Consider the following 19030-nt stretch of genomic DNA (forward strand, 5'->3'; position numbering starts at 1 on the left):
TATTATGCTCATTGAAATAAGCCAGGTGGAGAAAAAGACAAGTACCAAATGATTTCACTCATATATGGAGTATAAGAACAAAGAAAAAACTGAAGGAACAAAACAGCAGCAGAATCACAGAGCCCGAGAATAGACTAACAGTTACCGAAGGGAGAGGGACTGGGGAGGATGGGTGGGAAGAGAGGGATAAGGGGAAGGGGAGTGAAAGAAAGTGGGCATTATGATTAGCATGTATAATGTAGGGGGGAGGTGGGCACAGGGAGGGCTGTGCAACACAGAGAAGATAAGTAGTGATTCTACAGCATCTTACTACGCTGATGGACAGTGACTGTAATGGGGTTTGTGGGGAGGAGTTGGTGATGGGGGAGTCTAGCAAACATAATGTTCCTCATGTAGTTATAGATTAATGATACCAAAATTAAAAATATATATATTAACACTAGGGAATCTGGGTAAAGGGTATATGGTAACCAATTATTTATGTAACTTTTCTGTGAATGTGAAATTATGTCAAAATAAATGTTCAAATATGCACATGTGTGTATGTACTGAAGATACAGAGACTCTCTCTTCACTGATGAGTCAGAATGTGCTTGAGGGTGTACAGCTGAAAATACATCCTCTGATGTTATACAAGTACTTGATTATATTTGTTTCTATGGCAGAAAAATGGATGTTGCCTAAACATGATAATTTAATGACTGGGGTGGTGTGGGGGGAGCTCCAGGACTTTAAAAAGAAGGGTCTATCAAACTTCAAGGGGAAAAAAATGTCTGTGATTACAAACAAGAGGAGAAGTTCATTAAATGATTTAAAGAGTATATTACGTCATTTTCCTTTCTAGTAAGGAGGATACTGGAGGAAGCAGTGGGAGAGAAGGAAAGAGGAGGAAACAGAAGAAAAGGAGAGAAGAGTGGGGGGGGTTGTTAAATGGAAGAGGGGAGCCTGGGGGGCAAAGCAGTGTGAGCTGGAGGCAGGGAGAGAAGAACGCTGTCCTGGGGGACGGAGCCCCCAAGATTCACACACACTCACGGAGGAAACACAACTCTTTCTGGGGAGAAAAGGAAAGCTGTTCTTAATTAATACTGTAAATTGTAGCCCTGAATACACAAAAGCTTGGTCTCTAGCACATAATTCAAATAAAATAAACAAAACAGTATCTTCTGTCCTTCAGGCACTTAGTTATAAATATACAGGAAAAAAAAGACATGCAGTATGTTCTCATGCTGACTCCATATGTCCCCGACAATGAAGGAGTTCGTGAATCAACAATGCATAAATAACATTAATGAGTCACGTCATTCTGCTGCAGAACTTTTAGAAGAAACCCATTAAAATATTTTATCCGACTGTTATTCAACTACTATAAATTTATAACTCAACACACATTAAACAAACAAACAAACCTATACAGAGGCACCTAAGGAAATAAAGCGCAGGTCTGCACCTCCCAACCCTTTGGAGCAGAGCAGGCGGAACCCCTCCCGTGACGGAGACGCCGCCCAGGCGCTGCGCCATCCCACGGGGCGACCACTGTCACTGCGTACTTGGCACGCGGACACTGTGGCGCAGGAACCGAACTTTGGTTGATTTAAGCAATCACACGCGGCTCCCGCCGTCAGGCTGGGAAGTAGGGCCAAGAGAGCCGAGCAGTTCGCGGTCAAGTTACGGTGGCCCTGGGCACAGCCTACACCTCAAATACGATTTTGCCAACTGGGCTGAAACAAACAAAACCCCGTCAGCAGCGATGCCGATGCTGTCCGCAGCCAGAAGTTCCGCAGTAGCAGGTACCGATCTTTTTCATCACACGCAGCGGCGAGGTTAAGTTAGTGACTAGGAACAGCACAGTGACAACCAGCATTTCATGAGCGATTACTAAGCCCAGGCTCTGCGCTAGCCTGCCGCACGGACCGTCTCATGTCATCCTCACCGGATTCCTGGCAGCAGATGCCGCTGCCATTCCCAGGCTGAGGGAACTGAGGACAAGGACATCCAGCTAGAATCCGGACAAGCTTTCTTAGTCCTTCCTATCCAGGGATGGCACACAGGTGGCATAGTTCATGCAATTCCCTTTTCCTAATGGAGGTCATCACTAAATGACCAGAGGATGCTATCCACTAAACCTGGGCGTTCAGGGGACCCAGCAAACACTCTCCCAGCTCTGCTCCCCACCACGTCACCCCTGCCATGCATGCATCTGCCTGACAAGTCCCTATGGAATACTAAGGAACTCTACGCACTGTTCTAGGAGCTGGGGGTGTAACAGTGAGAAACACAAAGCCCCTGCATCACGGGCTTATGTCCTGACTGGGAGAGGCAACCAGGAACACCTGAACTGTTCATTTCCCCTGATGACAGATGCGAGGGAGAAAATAAATCTGGACTGGCAGGAAGTGGCAGTTTCGCTACGGCAGTCCCGCCCCCGGTAAACCTCTGAACAGCATAAGGGCTGAGAGAGATGATGGCATGTGCGAGAGACAGTGGTAGAGACGACATCAGAAGATGAGAGGAAGACATTTCGTGGACCTGGTAACTCACGCTATGCAGTTTAGCTTTTATTCCACTTGCAAAAGGAAATCACTGGACGGCTAACAGAGTAATTCCCATAGCAGGCTAATCCCATTGTAAGTGGGCAGAACTCTTTAACCACATTTCTCCATTACCACCCACAGGAGTGTGGCTGGGGTTTCACTATCTGGATTTTAGCCCAAGATGACCCAATTCCTTTCCAGGTAAGAGAGGTTAACCCATGAAAGGAACACGTAAATACAGATACAAAGGACTATCTCAGGAGCTCTAATTTTAATGTCAAACCAGGACAGCCTGTCATTATCATTCTAATGAAGAAATCTCAGATCCAACCTTAAGACTTAAAACTCTATCAATCTTTGAAAGAAAAGCAAAATGCCCTCCTATCTCTGTTAAGAAAGAACTAAACTATAAGAAGCCTTTTCTATCAGATGTAAAGTTCAAACTTTTCACTTCTCCCATAATGAGTCTGATCCAATATCAACATGTGACAAGTTCAATATTAACTCTCTGTAAGAGACATATTTTTCTCTCTGAAAATTTTTCTCCAAGTTGTTAGATTAAGGTCCTACTTCTATAAACGGTGTTGCAGGAAAGCTCAGTTTCCAAATCTCTTAAATTGGGGGAAGTCCACAGCAGTCGTTCAGCTAACTCCACGAGATGGAAGATTTTTCCTGAGTGTACAAGCCTGTGAACAAGCTGGGCGATGAGTTCACAAAAGAACATTCGATGCTACGTGTGGTTTGACTTTCTCAACAAAACTTTCTCAGCTCCCAGTATTTTTCATCTTCTTTCATCTCGTCATTGAGAAAATTCTTCCCCGACAACAGAAATAGCCCTTTCATCAAAAGTTACATGACAGCACATTCCACGCAGCACTAACAGCATATTTTCTACCTGGATGGTACCAGTAAGTGACTAACACTGAGCAGAGAGATGAAAATTACTAATTGAAAGATGAGGGCAGGCTGGGTGGATGCCAGCAAAATGAGTATCAGTACCAGGAACTTATTCCTCTTAAATCTAATTAAAATACCTATAAAAGTTTTGGTAGTGAAAAAAAAAACTTTTCAGCAAACGTAGCAAAACTCAACATGGTAAACTGAATTATACAGAGAAACACTGTTTGGGATATTAGAATGTTATATACTCATATTAAATAACAGGACATGTTATAAAGTAAAAAACTAATTTTTAACATGATATTAAAGTTAAAAACAGTAATACAAGAACTGAAACAGAACCCATTAGAAATTTAAAACCTCAACTAATAAACAATGCTGTACGTAGTAGGCAGAATACTGGCCTCCCAGAAATGTTCAAGGCTCATCCCCTCCAACCAGTGAGTAACTGTCCTCGCATGGCAACTGGGCCTTGCTCATGTGATGGAATTTAAGGGCCTAAGAATGACAAAATGAGCATGTATCCATCTGGGCCTTATTCATTCACATGAGGCCTTAAAAGCAGAAGGTCTTTTGCATCTGTGGATAGGAGAGGAGATGATGGAAGGAGGGTCAAGAGAGACGGCACTGTGGCTTTAGAGATGGAAGGAGGGAGCCACCAGTCAAGGAATGCAGGTGGCCCCGAAAGGCTGGAAAAGGCAGGGGAAATACTGCCCCCTAGATCCTCCAGAAAAGAATGCAGCCATGTCAACACCATTATTATTAGTCCAGTTAAACCCATGTTCAACTTCCGATCTCCAGAACCAGAAAGATGATAGACACACGTTTTAAGCAACTATGTTTCTGGTAATTTGTTATATAGCAGACAAAATTAATACATTAATTAAGAAACAGAGGTAGGATAGAGTTAGAATCATAAAACAAGGAAAGGAAAAAAAATTTTTTAATGTATTGCTGTAGTGAGAATATGGAAAAAATTAAGGTAAATGCACACCTTACATTTAACATTCATTCGTCAAATACTTATTGAGTGAGACACTGAACTATGCACAGTGAATAATGTAAGATTAAGAAAATGTAAAATGACAGCAAACAAAAGCTGTGGCTTTTCAGAGCCTGTATCACTAAGTAACCGGCAAATGCACTGCAGAGTTGAATAAATCCTTTTCATATTTTAAAAAAGGATTAAAGGAGAGACAGGGAAAGAGATACTTTATCAGGCCTGTTCCTAGATCCTAAACATAAATTTAAAGTTTTGAAATCACAGAAGAAATTACCCACTTCCCCACTCCCCACCCAAATTCCACTATATTTCTAGTATATCAGATCTTTAAGAGGCAAAAAAGATAATAAAAAGGCAATCTTTCCCCATGTAAAAATAGGTTGATTTCCCACTGCTGAATTGTAGGACTCCTTTATATACCCTGAATATTAATCCATATGAGATTATGTCTTTTGCAAATATTTCCCCCATTAGTGGCATGTTTTTTCATTTTCTTAACAGTACCTTTTGCAGAACAAAAGTACCTAATTTTCATTAAGTCGGATGAAAGAGTTTCATGTGTGTGTCACCCATCTAAGAAACAGCTTCCTAATGCAAGGCCACCACACAAGGGGGGAAAGTGATAGAAGATGTGACCACTTTACCAGAGACATACGGATGGCGAATAATCCCAAGAAAAGTATGCTCAGCATCATTAGACAAGAGAGAAAAGTGAGTTAAAACCACTCCAAACCCAGCACAACTGCTGAAATAAGAAGCTGGCAGTACCGAGCCCTGGTGAGGGTGCGAAGCAGCTGGCGCTACTGGCGGAGATGCCAAATGGTATAGCTGCTTTGGAAAACACTCAGGTAGCTTCCCAAATAGTTGAGCAGATGCTCCCCATGGCTGGGCAATATCCTTCCTGATTCACTCAAAAGAATGCAGACATATATACACACAAAGACATAGGCACCAACGCTTCTAACAGCTTTATTCTTAAGAGCCCAAGACTGTAAACAACACAAATAGGAACTGGTGCACGGACAAACACAGCAAAATAATTCTAGGCAATATGAAGTAGCAAACTTAATAATCACAGCAACATGGATAAATACTGAAAGCATTATGCTAACTAACAAAAAGACAGAAAGAGGTAACACACATAACCCTATTTACATGACATTCTGAAAAAGTCAAAACCATAAGGACAAAAATCAGAACAACAGTTGCCAAGTGATAGAGCCCGGACAGGAGGCCCGCCTTTTGAACAAGCCCACCCGGCACCTCAGGGAGACCCAGGCTTCATCTTCCTGAGGCTGCAAGCACCCTCCAGAGGACACGTCAGCAGCCCCAAGCCCACCTTTCCCCTGACCCCTCCCCTCACAAGCCCGCCAAATACCCTGGCCATAAAGAGCCTCTTAGCCTGTAAGACACCTTCTTTGTTCTGCTGGCCAGGACAGAGGGGCCCTCTCAGGGTTGGCAATAAACCTGCCGGAACTGTGGGGTTCGCGCGTCCCCTCTTTTCCTTTCACCAGGGACAATGGGTATGTGTGTTTAGTTCAGGGGCAGGGGGTGGGGGTGAAGGTGCACGGGGTTAACCACAAAAGGACAAGAGGGAATGTTCTGCTGCAATGGGAATGTTCTATTTTCACTGTGGTGATATTTAAACAGCAGTATATATTTTTCAAAATTCATCAAAGGTGAATTTCACTACATGCTTATTATACCTCAATAAACTTGACTTAAAATAAGAAAAAAAGTTGGTATCAATAACAAGAAAATAATTAACAGTGAATAAAAGGCATAGAGAAAAACCACTGGATCATCCTGCTGCGAACGCTCACTTTTTCCATTCTCTGACTCCCACCGTCTGTCGCCCGGCCCTCCCTCCGACGTAGGCAAGTCAGAATGTATTTCTTGCCACTTCCTCCCCCTCCCAGGCGTCCTTAAGCTCACGTGACTTCCCTTAGCTAGGCTGTTGTTTCTGCCCCAAAGCCCTTTCTCCTCTGGTTCAACCACTACTCAGCGTTTGGAGCCCAAGGCCTGGACAGCCTGGCCCTGAATGCCCGCCCACAGGCACACAGCCCTGTGCCTATGTATCACGATTCTTCGTGCCTCTCCTTCAGAGGCCATGGGCTTTGGGGAACAGACACCTTTTACTCAGCTGCTCTGTATCTCTAGCAAAGAGTTTTGTTCCAGGCACACAGTTGTGCTCAGTGTTGATTATGCCAGCAAGTGAATTAATAATAATAATTTAAAAAGCAAATACTGAGCACTATGTGCCAGACACCGTGCTAAGCACATTACATGCATTAACTGATTCAACCCTTACAAAACTCAGTTACATTCCATTATCATCTCCATCCTACAGGTGAAGAAACCAAGGTACAGAGAGGTTAAGTAACTTGCGCAAGGTCACACAGCTAGTAAGTGGTACAGCAGGGATATGAACCTATGCAATGTAGCTCCTGAATATGCTCTAAACTCCTGTGACACACTACTGTCTCACAATCCAATAGGTGAAAAGTGTGCAATACACAGGAGAAAGGAGAAGAAGCCACAAAAAAGTGCAAACAGGTCTAGGAAGGTGGATGGCTTTTAATCTTTTAACTTAAGTTTCAACTAAAGTTAAAGTCTTGGGCTCCATAATCATTCTATTATGATACTGCCTTTCTGGTAATTAAAATAAAAGAATGGAATATGACAAGAAGAAATACTGGAAGCTAGGAGGTAGAGAGAAACAGGAAGGCAGAGGTCCAACAGCAGCCCCCTCAGTATCAATGCCACTATTACTGTGACACATTCCCCTTCATGATTTATTCACTTTTTGCAATGTAGTATGTGATAGAAATAGTCTCAAACACAGCCTCTTTCAAACACTGTTGTATTTATACACATAAGTCTCAAAATTAAAATTCTGAGATTTGAAATCGTCATCATGCTGTCTGACTTCTCAGGATTAGAGCAGCCTGAAAAGGTGTCGAACTGCTGCCCACCAGCCTGGGTAGCCCTTGAGAGGACCTGTGTTAGACCACGTTTTTTGTTCAGCTCTCCAAAGAAAACGTGCACCTGCCTGCAGGGCCCACAGCCCACACATCAGGAAGTTTGGTCACTTACAAATTTTCAACATCAAATCATATATTCTGCTGTTAACTGCATGTTCTAAAATGTCGCAGCCATGCCTTGATTCACAGTTTACTTAGGATTTCTAGGGCGAGTACCCAGGTAAAAAGAAGCCTGATGAACCACCACTAAGACCACATTCGAATGTAGTCCTTGTTTATTAGCACAGAAAATCAGCATAGAACGTACAATTTTGTGGATTTTTCCGGCAACAAACTGAAAACCAACCTTCCTAACAGATGGCCCACCTGTTAATGAGAACTACCTGCACAACTGAGAAACACACTGCCTGAAGAACTCAAGCAGGTGAAGTGCATGCTCATCCATCTGCCCCCGACAAAGCTCCTAACTAGTGGACATAAAAGCTATCTCCACCTGCGCCTTGGCAAGAAATTCCCAACTAATCAATCTCTCTGTGGTGCTGGAGATGTCGTAGGCTCAAAGATGTTTCTCCCCAAGAACTGGAAAGTCATCTCCATGAGGAGAGGGCTCTTTGATGATTTCATACATGGCTGCACTCCCGGAACAGTAAGTAGCACTGGGACTAGCAGCTAGCACAGAGCAGGCACTCAGTACTTGCTGAACTGAGGAAAGAATGACAATCAACACAAAACATACACTTTTGTGGCTGTCTTTGTAGTGGCAGCCCTGAGATCTGAAGCCACACTCTCTGAGTCCTAACGTGTACGCTTCCGCTTCCTTCCAGACCTCACAAGAGATCACCCAGCCTCTGGCCGCTACTCTAAAGGAACTTCCCGCAACACACTAGCTGAGAGAGGAGAGAAGCACTCGGTGGTGACAGTCACATGACCTGGGAACTACACACAGCTAGACAGAGTAACCAGAGTAAACAAGTAATAGCAGTGATTTTTAAAAATGGCATTGCATGAAAACTCATTTCAACCATAACTATTTGCCAAAAAATTAATGAAATTTTTCACTACGAAGCAAGATGTTTTAAGATACTGAAAAAATACTTTTAAAGATCTTGATTCTGTACTTATTACCCACAAATACATATATTCTAGACATAAAATAGAAACTCCATTTAATCATGCTAAGAAAAACGTTTTGGTTTAAAAAAGATCTTTTCATCCAAGGTACCTATGTTTTCCAATCTATTCCCTCCCCTCTGCCAACGTGAAGAAATAAGGCGGCTCTGTGCTCAGGATGAGATGGGCAGGCGGGGCTGACTGCCACGGAGGCCAGTCCTTCTGGACCCAACGGAGAATGGGTTTAACTTCTGGTTTTGATACTCTGTTATTGTCTCTCTGTGCAACATACACAAATAATATTAACCACAACTAGATTTCAGGAGACAGTAGGATAGATGATAAAAGGCACAGGGGTCAAATCACCAACTCCTCTGCCCTCACCTCACTATCTCTGACTACGAAAAAAATCAAATGCCTCATTTCTAAAGGCTGACACGGATAGACAGAGCATGTTACGGTGGCAGTGGTATCCTTCTCACTCATTTAATATCTTCTGAAATGTCTATTCCACGAGCGCCTGTAAGCGGGGGACGGCGTATCTTCTTAACTCAGGTGTGGAGTAAGCAGCTTGCTCACTCACAGATCCCCACCGACAGGCAGCTTTTTATTTCCCTCCCTCCGTCAACAGAAAGGACACATCCTCCCTGCACTGTGGGGTACCGCACACAAACCCCGGCAGGTGGTGAAATCACAGAATGTTGTCACAGGTCCATCCTTCGACCTCTGCTAACGCCCCCCCACCGTGGAAATTCTGTGAAGGAGCAAGTTTTCACTTGGTCCATAAAGAAACGACAACACAATTCCCCACATCCTTTAGATCACCTCCCCAAGTCACTGAATCTAAGCATCTGTGCATTTTTTTTTATACCTCAGAATTTTTTTCTTTGTATACACCAATATAATTCATTCCTTTATTTCATTATAACTCACTATATTTCAGAAGGTTCCTGATTTTGAAGCAATTCTAACAATCATATTCAGAAACAGGTCTTTCCAAACACCAATGATAGATGATTTTTGGTGTCCTACTCTGATTTTTTTAAATTTTAGGTTCTGTGGACATAAATTTTATGTGCTAACAGTCAGTTATGATAAATGTTACTTAGCTGCACACAGGGAAAAAGTGCTCTTTATACAATGATGTTGACAAAGAATAATCTTATATAGTTTAATTACAGCTTCAGTATTTAGTGTTATTCTGAAACTACAACTCAAACATTGCTGCTGATAATGAGATTACACTTTTGGAAACTTTTCACAACACTATGGATTTTAAATTAAAACAAAAATCCCTCTGTGGGTATTAATGTGTTATGATTATTACCTAAAAATTAGAAAATACTTATATCCAACAATTAAGACTTAGTTAAACAAATTGTGGTATATCCTTCAACAGATTATTAATGCAGGATTTAAAATGGTCTGAAACCTCATGGAAAAATAAGGATGCAAAATAGTTTGGAGATTACAATTAAGTAAAATATGCAAAGTTTCCAAGTCTGAAAGGGAAAGACAAAGTTATAATTATTGAATTAGGATAATGGAATTATATATTTTCCTTTCTTTTCACATTTTAAAACATGTTCTTAGGTTATTTCTCCAACTGTGAAGGAGAAAAAATAAATAAATCTAAATGATTTTAACGGTAATTAAATGAGACTAGGTGGCAGAACAAAAAGAGTGCTAAATTCAAGGGGGGAAAAATATCATCTGGGAAAGCACACATTTTTATCATCCATATTTTACCCGCAGTGGGCACCCTCCCTAATGCCATTTTGGGAATCTCCCCAACACCGTGACACACACTGAGTTCTGCTCTGCACACGTGGAGTTCAGGACATGTCACCATAAGGTGCACAGAGGACAGGCCTAGGCCAGGCTAAGCTCCCCTCATCCAGGAAATTGATTCCTTGAGATGAAATCTGAAATGAATCCCAAGCCTTTACCACATTCCATCTCAAAAACGGAATTTCTAACTAGTTTCTTATTTCCCTAACACAGCAAGATTGTGTTCATGGGGAAAGTTACTGTGACACACTAAGATAACTCAGGAGTCCATATTCATTTCACTCCTTAAACCAAGAGAAATGAAAATATAAACAGACAAATGGTGAAAACTAAGTAAAGTTCCCACACACTTAGGTTCTGTTTATTTAAAACGACTGTTTGTTCAAAGATTATTAAATTTGCTAGTGGGGCAAGGAGCTCACAGTAGAGAACAAGTTCACTACAATAAGAATATAGTATAAAAATCTGTCAACAATAGATAAAATAAGGAAGAACCCAATAAATCTCAGGGCAGATGCCAATGACTCAACATAGTTTTTCCTATGAGTACACAGTGTTTTATACTCTCTAAAACTTAACAAAGCCTTTTTAAAGAAGATCATGTGAGCCTGTGAGAATAGCCCTATTAGACTGCTGGGAGGCAGGAAGCACCGCACATGGGCAGCAAATCCCGACCGAGTGCCACGCACCTTGGGCATTTTTTGAACAGTGTGAACAGTGAATAGTGGCAACCACAGGAGCAAGAGGGCGTGAAGAGCCGCCCCCTGGCTGCAGCGCCAACCGCCCAACAGGGAGGAAAGCATGCCGGCAGTAAGATCATAATAGAAGAGTCTTCCGTTCGGTCAGTCACCAAACATGCGCTACCTACTGTGTGTCAGGCACTTACTGAGTCACGTGTCATGTGTCTACTGCACACCACACACAGTAAGTGGGAAAGGCTTGGGAAAAATAGCAAGAGTTTAAAAAGAAGTTGAAAAGCACCACTGTGAAGTGAACCACTTAAATACAGAGGCGGCCTTAACAAAAAAATCGGGTAAGTAAACTGAAATGCCGAGAGAACAAGTGGCAGGCAGCTGCACAGGGAGCAGGGGACCCAGACAGAGGACGCCAGTGCCTGCAGAGCCGTCAGAGGGAGCTGACCTGTGCGGGGTGCCCTGGAACCTGTGGCTGAGTACAGGGGAAGGGGGGCATTCCGAAAAGGGATCTCTCTCTCTGTGCCTGGGGGTGAGAAGTCAGTCAGTGAGTGGGAAAACTACAAAGACGTGGTAAGAGGTGGAACTGGACAGGTAGACAAACACCAGGTTATTACCGAGGGAATTAAATTGCATAGGATGATTTTTACTGCTAGGGTTTTTTTCAGTGTACAACTTAGAGTATGCTTCTGTGCTAAAGTGAAAAAGTCACACAGATGTGACAAAGTTTCAGCAGCAACAGGGAAGTATGTTGAGGACAACCTCACAACTTGTAAGTAACACAGAAATAGGAAATGAAATGGGGCCTTTTACATGTTCTAACAATGCTTCTCTTCCTGCCCTCGGGGAGCTTACCCCTACGACACTCAGGCCCTTGAGGTAGTCCTGGCGGGGCTGGGCTTGAGGGACGCATCCTGCCAGCACGATCTTCTTGTTCTCCTCTTGAGCTTTTCTGAAAGATTGAAGAGAAAACTGTGACCTCTTTTGCTCTTTTTAGCCATGGAAACTCATGTGAGTGTATGTAAGTTCTCCAAAGAATAAGCCCATCTAGCACGACACTGGTTCAAAATATCTTACAGTAAGACTTCTGAACTATGTCTATTTACCAAGCCTTTAAAGAACACAGTAACAGTCCAGTCTGATAATGTCTTTCATTGTTGTCTCATTACAAAACAGAAATAATTTACTTATACAGAAGTCTCAGGTATACAAATCATTCTGGGAAACCACATTTTCCAGATAGACAAGTTAACAATTCAACTAAGTTATTTATTTTAAATATTAATGAACATGTACCTAAAACTTACTACATGATTTCCTTCTATTTTGCCCAGTATAAAGGTAAATTATACATTTAAAATATCAAACACAAGAGTAAGAAACAAAAATATAATGCCTCCTCTACCCTGAGAATTCACACATCATCCCAGGTCTGCTCCCAGAGACCATCTCCAGTTATCAGCTGTTTCTTCCAGACCATTCCTCACATATGCAAGTATAATGTGTACGTAGACCTGTGCCCACTGTATATACACAATGGCGAAACTATACTTTGTTTTATAACTTCCATCCAATACATCTTGTATCTTTTCTTTCACATCTTTACTTAAAGATCAACCTGATCCTTCAGAAACATTATAACCTAGATACATTATACTTCACTATTTTTGTTCTGTCAGCATTTTGACTGTTTCCACTGTTTCACAAGTACAAATGGTTTTAGTTTCACCAGGGAAGGAGGGCTAGGCAGGCGGCCCCTGAGCTCGCCTCCTCCCATGGACACATCAAGGCTGTAACTCCACACAGCACTGCTCCAGAGACCAGAGACCTCCGGAGACCAACAGAAGGTGCCTCCATGGCTAAAGGCTCGGAGCGGGGGGGAGGACACAAAGCAACCCAGGGGGGCAGAGGGGGGTAGCACAGGCCCAAGGTCCTTCCTGAGGAGCAAGGGGTCCGGAGCCCCACCCTGGGCACCCTGCCGCCCTGGAGATGTGCAAGGGGAAGAGAAGCCCCCATGATTCTGGGCTGAAAATCAGTGAGGCTTGATTCCAGAAGCTATGAAGACCAGGAGGCCCGGACTCGAGGAGAATCAAGGGCTACAGGAAATGCTCTTAAAGGGCCTACATACGATCTCACTTACAGTGGCAGCAGTTTGAGAAGCACCCGGACCGCACCTGAAGGACATGTACTGACTCATCTCAGGGCAGGTCCTGGAGAGGCAGGGATCTGTAGGAACATTTTCTGGGAACAGAAGCCCTGGCAGGTGCTGTCTGCCTTGCCTACTTTGGCTTAGCTGGCCCAGTGCTGGGAGCACAAGTCCTGACCCCCTGCATCTGCCCTGCTAGCACCGCCTGCCTGGCCAAAGCTTCCCCGGCAGACCTGACCCGCCTGATCCAGCCAGGCTGGCAGGCAACCTCCAGGGGGGGCTCCACCCTGCCATGCCGGGGACCAGCACTCCCTCCCGGCGACTGCTGCTCTGGGGATGGGGCAGGGCCAGCGCAGAAGTGGCAGCTGCAGGGCAGGGGTGGCCCACATGGGACCCCGGGAGCCCGGGTTCTGGTGACTGGAGCTTGCGCAGTGCCTGCCGCGAGGCCACAGCCCCCAGACCAGGAGACACGGCTGGCCTGACACACAGAAACAGGGCACAGGGGAATGTGTTCCAAAGTAAAGAATAAGATAAAACCCCAGAGAAGAGCTAAACGAAATGGAGACGAACCACCTGACAAAGAGATCAGAGTACCGGCCACCAGCGCGCTCCCTCAAGCTTCCAGGGGAGCAGGTGCCTCGGAAGGAACCTCCACACAGAGACAGAACATCAAGTGCCAAGTGGCGCTGAAGGTTACAGTCACTGAAATGAGAGCCACGCTGGAGGGCCGAGCACTGCTGGTGGGAATGCAAACCCGTATAGCTGCTGGGGAAACCAGTAAGGGGTCCTAAACAATTAAAATAAAATTAAAAAACACATACGATGGGTATTTCCCCATACAACATGAAAACAGTAATGAGAAAAACATATGTACCCCTATCTTTGCTGCATCATTATTTACAATCAGCCAAGATTCACAACCAACCTACATGTCCATCAACAGATGAATAAAAAAAATGTGATATAAATCTACAGTGGAATATTATTTACCCTTAAATAATGAAATCTGGATAGATATATAGGGCATTATGCCAAGTGAAATCAGAGAAAGACAAATACCATATGATTTCACTTACATGCGGGATGGAAAAAAACAGACAAAATAGCCAAAAAAAACACCCACAGTGAATCAGACATAAATACAGAGAACTAGTCGTTGTGAGTAGAAAGAAGGGTGGGAGGATAAGAGCAAAGGTGAAAGGGACCAGGAGGCCCAAACGTCCAGCTACTAAATAAATTAGTCACAGGGATTAAACAGCAGAGAATATAGTCAATAGCACTGTAATGACGTTTTACAAAGACAGATGACAGCTACACAAAATTTCATGTTATATAAATGTCAAATCACTATATTGTCCACAGAAACTAATACAGTCCTCTATGTCACCTTTATATACTTGAATTTTTAAAAATTTTAAATCCAAAAGTTCAAAAGGTAAAAAGAAAAACACACTAAGGGAATTAGCAAATTAGAGGATGCAAAACAGACTGGTGAGCTGGAAGACACGGGAGCGGAAATCATCCAAGAGGAACCGCAAAGAGGAAAGGGACTTGGACAACACGAAGGTAGGTGACAGTACCAAGCACACTAACACTCGCACTGTATGGGCTCCAACAGGAGAGGGGAGACAGGGTCTGAAAACTTAAGAAATAAAAGCTGAAACCTCCATAACCTGGCGGAGGAAACAGGCATCCAGGTCCCAGAATCACAGGGAACCCCAACCAAGAAGAACACAAGGAGGACCAAATCATTAAAATGTCAAAGATGTCTCGATTTAAAAAAAAATACAAAGCCTGCAACTGTGGTGAAAACCAGCAGCCTAGAAGCCACTGGAGGGGACAGGATGGGCATGGAGCTCATTCTCAAAAAAGAAAACAAAGTTAAAGATAAAGAATCATAAAAGCTGCAAGGGAGAAAAGAGTCTCTCAATAAACGCTGATGGGAAAACTGGGCAGCTACTTGCAAAAGAATGGAACTGGACCCTTTTCTTACACCACATACAAAAATACACTCAAAATAGATTAGAAAACTAAATGTAAGACCTAAAGCCACCAAATTCCTAAAAGAAAACACCCTAGACATCAACCTTAGCAATACCTTTTTGTATCTATTCGCTCAGGCAAGGCCAACCAACAAAACAGTGTGAATACATTGGACTAAAGAGCTTTTCGCTGAAGGCGCCATCAAGACTAAAAGGAACCTGAAGGACCGGAGAAGATACCTGCGAACGGTATGTCCAATAAGGGGCTATTACCTGAAATATACAAAGCACTCCTACAACTCAACACCAAAAAAATAATACAATTAAAAAGTAGGCAAAGGCCCAGAATAGACATTTCTCCAAAGAGGACATACAGATGGCCAACAGACACATGTAAAGATGGCCCACATCTCTACTCCTCAGGGAAATGCAAATCGAAACCGCAATGAGATCCCACCTCACACCAGTTAGAACAGTTAGTATAAAACAATAAGAAACAGCAGGTGTCGGCAAGGATGTGGAGAAACGGGAGCCCTCCTGCACTGTTTGTGGGAACGTAAAGGGGTACAGCCACTCTGGAAAGCAGTGTGGAGGTGCCTCAAAAACTTAAAAAGAGAAATACCATATGACCCAGTAATTCTACTCCATATTTACCTGAAGAAATCAAAAACACTAATTCAAAAAGATATATATGCACCCCTATGTTCGCTGCAGCATTTACAATGCCCAAGATACAGAAACATCCTAAGTGTCCATCAGCAGACAAATGGTTAAAAAAGATGGAGTACCTGTATATACAATGCAATATTACTCAGCCATAAAAAATGGAATCTTGCCATTTTTATCAACATTGACGGATGTAAAGGGTGTTATGTCAAGTAAAGTAAGTCAGAGAATGACAAATACTATATGATTTCACTTACATGTAATATCTAAAAAACAAAACATAAACAGATTCATAAATACAAAGAACAAACTAGTGGTTGCCAGAGGGGAGGTGGTGGGGAAGATGAGCAAAACAGATGAAGGGGGTTAAGAGGTAAAAACTTCCAGTCATTAAATAAGTAAGCCATGGGGACTGAAAGTACAGCACAGGGGACACAGTCGTCATACTGTGGTGACTGTGTGGCGATGGTGAGGCCACACTCCTCCTGCCGCACATTCCACGGTGTGCCCGGATGTCGCGTCACTGCGCTTCACACCTGAGGCTAGTATTACATTGTAAGACAAAAAGGGCTTTACAGTGAAAATGCAAACAGACACGCACACATGCACACACCTATGCCGATGGACAGAGATCTCTGAGTATTTGAGAAAATATTTCTGGATTATGGAAACCTAAATGTGAAATCTTTGCTCAGCTGTCTAATTATTTTCTTAGCATAAATTCTAAGACGTACAAATACCAGTGCGAAGGCATAAACGCCTGTTATTTTATAAAGCATTTCTTTACTTGGGAGGGTCTGGGATGTCCTGCGAGCATCCCTCGACCGTCAGGGCTGCATGTACACAGCGAACACTGGTTGCGGGCTGGAAGACAGGGTGACCCAGGCAGAGCTGGTATCTTTTCCTAGAAACTACCCAGATTCTTTGGCCATTCTGAAACTGATATTCAAGTCTTCAATTCTTCTCCAGTCTGCGGGGTGTGGGGAATTATGACGCTTTGTTTACATATTTTGCTGGAAGCCTGGGACACTGCACTTGATGCGCCAACCGTTTCTGCCCCCGGCAGTCTCTCAGCTCCTGAAATGAACTGAGGAGGGTAAGGGTAGCTGTGACCCGGTTTCTGCACATGGAGCTGTGAAACCGAACCACTGCGTGGTGAACCGCCTCCACGCCTGGCACACTTTCACTTCTGTCGGGTTTATCGAGAGTACATATTCAGTACTAGAAGCCAAAAAAACTGGGACCAACAGCAATTTGAGATCAACAGTCACATCATAACCTTCTGGGAAGTGTGCAGGGAATGATTAACACAACACAAATAGAGTATAAAATACTAGTTTAACAGCACCTATAAGGGCTGTGTTTCAGTAACTTCTTACAGTACTTTGTTATAATTTTTCCACTTGGAATCCTGAAAAAAACTTTAAATGGAATAAAAAAAAATCTTACTTTGGTAGGTTGCTTCACATACCCAAAATAATTACTACCAGGCTCTGCCAGCTGGTTTTACTGTTTTATCGGCACCAAGCACATCACTGCACACAATAGGTTTCTTGTAGTAAAAGTGAAACACCTTATCAATGAAAAAATGTGTCCATTTCTATTAAGAACCTATACAGGAAGTAACATCTGGTTTCCTCAAGAGTTTAAACTCTAATACCTACAATCATTGCCAAGTATCCAAGAGCCTGTGACATCACCAATACTTAAATCCTAATTGAGGAGCCTGCTTCCTATAATGTGACTCAATTACTTAATCATTGAGCACCTCTAAGACATGATGTGGAACACACTGGGTAGGAAGCCTTGCACTCGGCAAGCTTCTGGTTTACAGTGGATGAGATGTTAAAGGACGTAACACAGCACTAAGTAAAATGCCCTTAGTGACCAGAAGATGCACAGGCAACAAACATGTCATGCAGAAAAAAAGACTATGAAGGCAGAAAAAGGTGGTGGAAAGCTTCGAGATGAAACTTGGCAGGATTTTAAGGGCAGGATTTTCAGTAGGATAGGGTGGAAATGGAGGCAGAGAAAGCCCCAGGCAGTGGCTACAGTGGGGCAAAGACAAGACGGGGGGAAGCAGGGGGAAGTACCTCATTACAGGAGGAACTTCCGGGTGTGGGAGACCAAGAGGGTTCACACTGTGGCTGGAGCCCTAAGGGGCAGGAGAGTCTGTTTAATTTTGTGGGCAATAGGGGAAATCTCTCAAGTTTTGGTCACAGAGTGGACACAGAGTGGAGCCGAACTCACAGAGTGACACCATGACACTTGTGACAAGGTGTGAAATGAAATATAAGGGGAAAAAGAGCCGACAGGGGGGGAATTAATACCCCAGGTGAAAGAGTGCGAGGGTCTGAATGTGGATGATCCAAAAAGAGCAAGATAAAAGAAAAGGAAATTAGTTCTTCTGCTAGAAAAAACTCGGGGAAAACCAAGGGGTTTTCTAAGAGGGATCAGCAAGCATCTTCCACAAGGACCAGACAGTAAACTGTCAGGCATCTTAGACACTCGACAACTTAAGTGTCTGAGTGTGTTCTGTGTCCCCAAACCCCCCGCAGGTCAGATGTGGTCCAAAGAGGTGGCGAGCAGAGACTGAGCTGGAAGGTAACAAACCACACAGGACACACGAAACCGGAGGCTACGCTAACGCCCACTAAGTTTCCGGAAATTCAGGTCAGCCACCTGGGAATGAAGCTGGGGGGAGATCTGGGAAATGTATTCCAATGCGACAGCTGATGACAGTGGGTGCAGTAACCCCCAACAGTACGGAAAGATCCCAATTGAGTAGAAAACTCAAAGGTTCCTTAAAGATGCAGGAACATTTCCACAAGATGAAAAGATTAGTGTGGAAAACAAAGAAGAGGTAACATGAGCACCGACAACAACAATCGGGGCGCGCACTTACGCGGCACCTCTCAGGCTAACCACTGCCGTAGTTAGTTTTGCGACATCTCTGCAAACAGCGCAGCCAATGCATGTAACAACCCAGGAAATGTTCTGGTGACGTTAGAAACATTAGATCAAGTCAGGCAACAGTCCAAGGCTGATTTCAGGGGATTAAGAAGAACACCAGAAAAATAAAAGGAAAAGTTCAAAATAGAGATGCTTGATTAAATAATTTATTTAAAATGTTATTCATGCTTTTACTGAGTTTGCTTTTAAAATTCTAGCATAGACCAGAACTATATTCTCAGCCAAAAATCATAGCCGTTATGGAATACTAAT

General features: G+C 43.3%; 1 protein-coding gene across 4 annotated transcripts in view; it reads right to left on the reverse strand.

Moving 5' to 3' along the window:
* Positions 1–19030, reverse strand: part of CDKAL1 (CDKAL1 threonylcarbamoyladenosine tRNA methylthiotransferase) — a 633245-nt gene that overhangs the window by 432921 nt on the left and 181294 nt on the right. For all 4 annotated transcript variants that reach the window (XM_073224446.1, XM_073224444.1, XM_036994284.2 and 1 more), the window contains one exon: positions 11867–11963. In XM_073224446.1, the coding sequence (XP_073080547.1) occupies positions 11867–11963 (97 nt within the window). The remainder of the gene's footprint in view (positions 1–11866; positions 11964–19030) is intronic.

The sequence above is a fragment of the Manis javanica genome, chromosome 16, assembly GCF_040802235.1.
Source record: "Manis javanica isolate MJ-LG chromosome 16, MJ_LKY, whole genome shotgun sequence".
Lineage (NCBI taxonomy): Eukaryota > Metazoa > Chordata > Mammalia > Pholidota > Manidae > Manis > Manis javanica.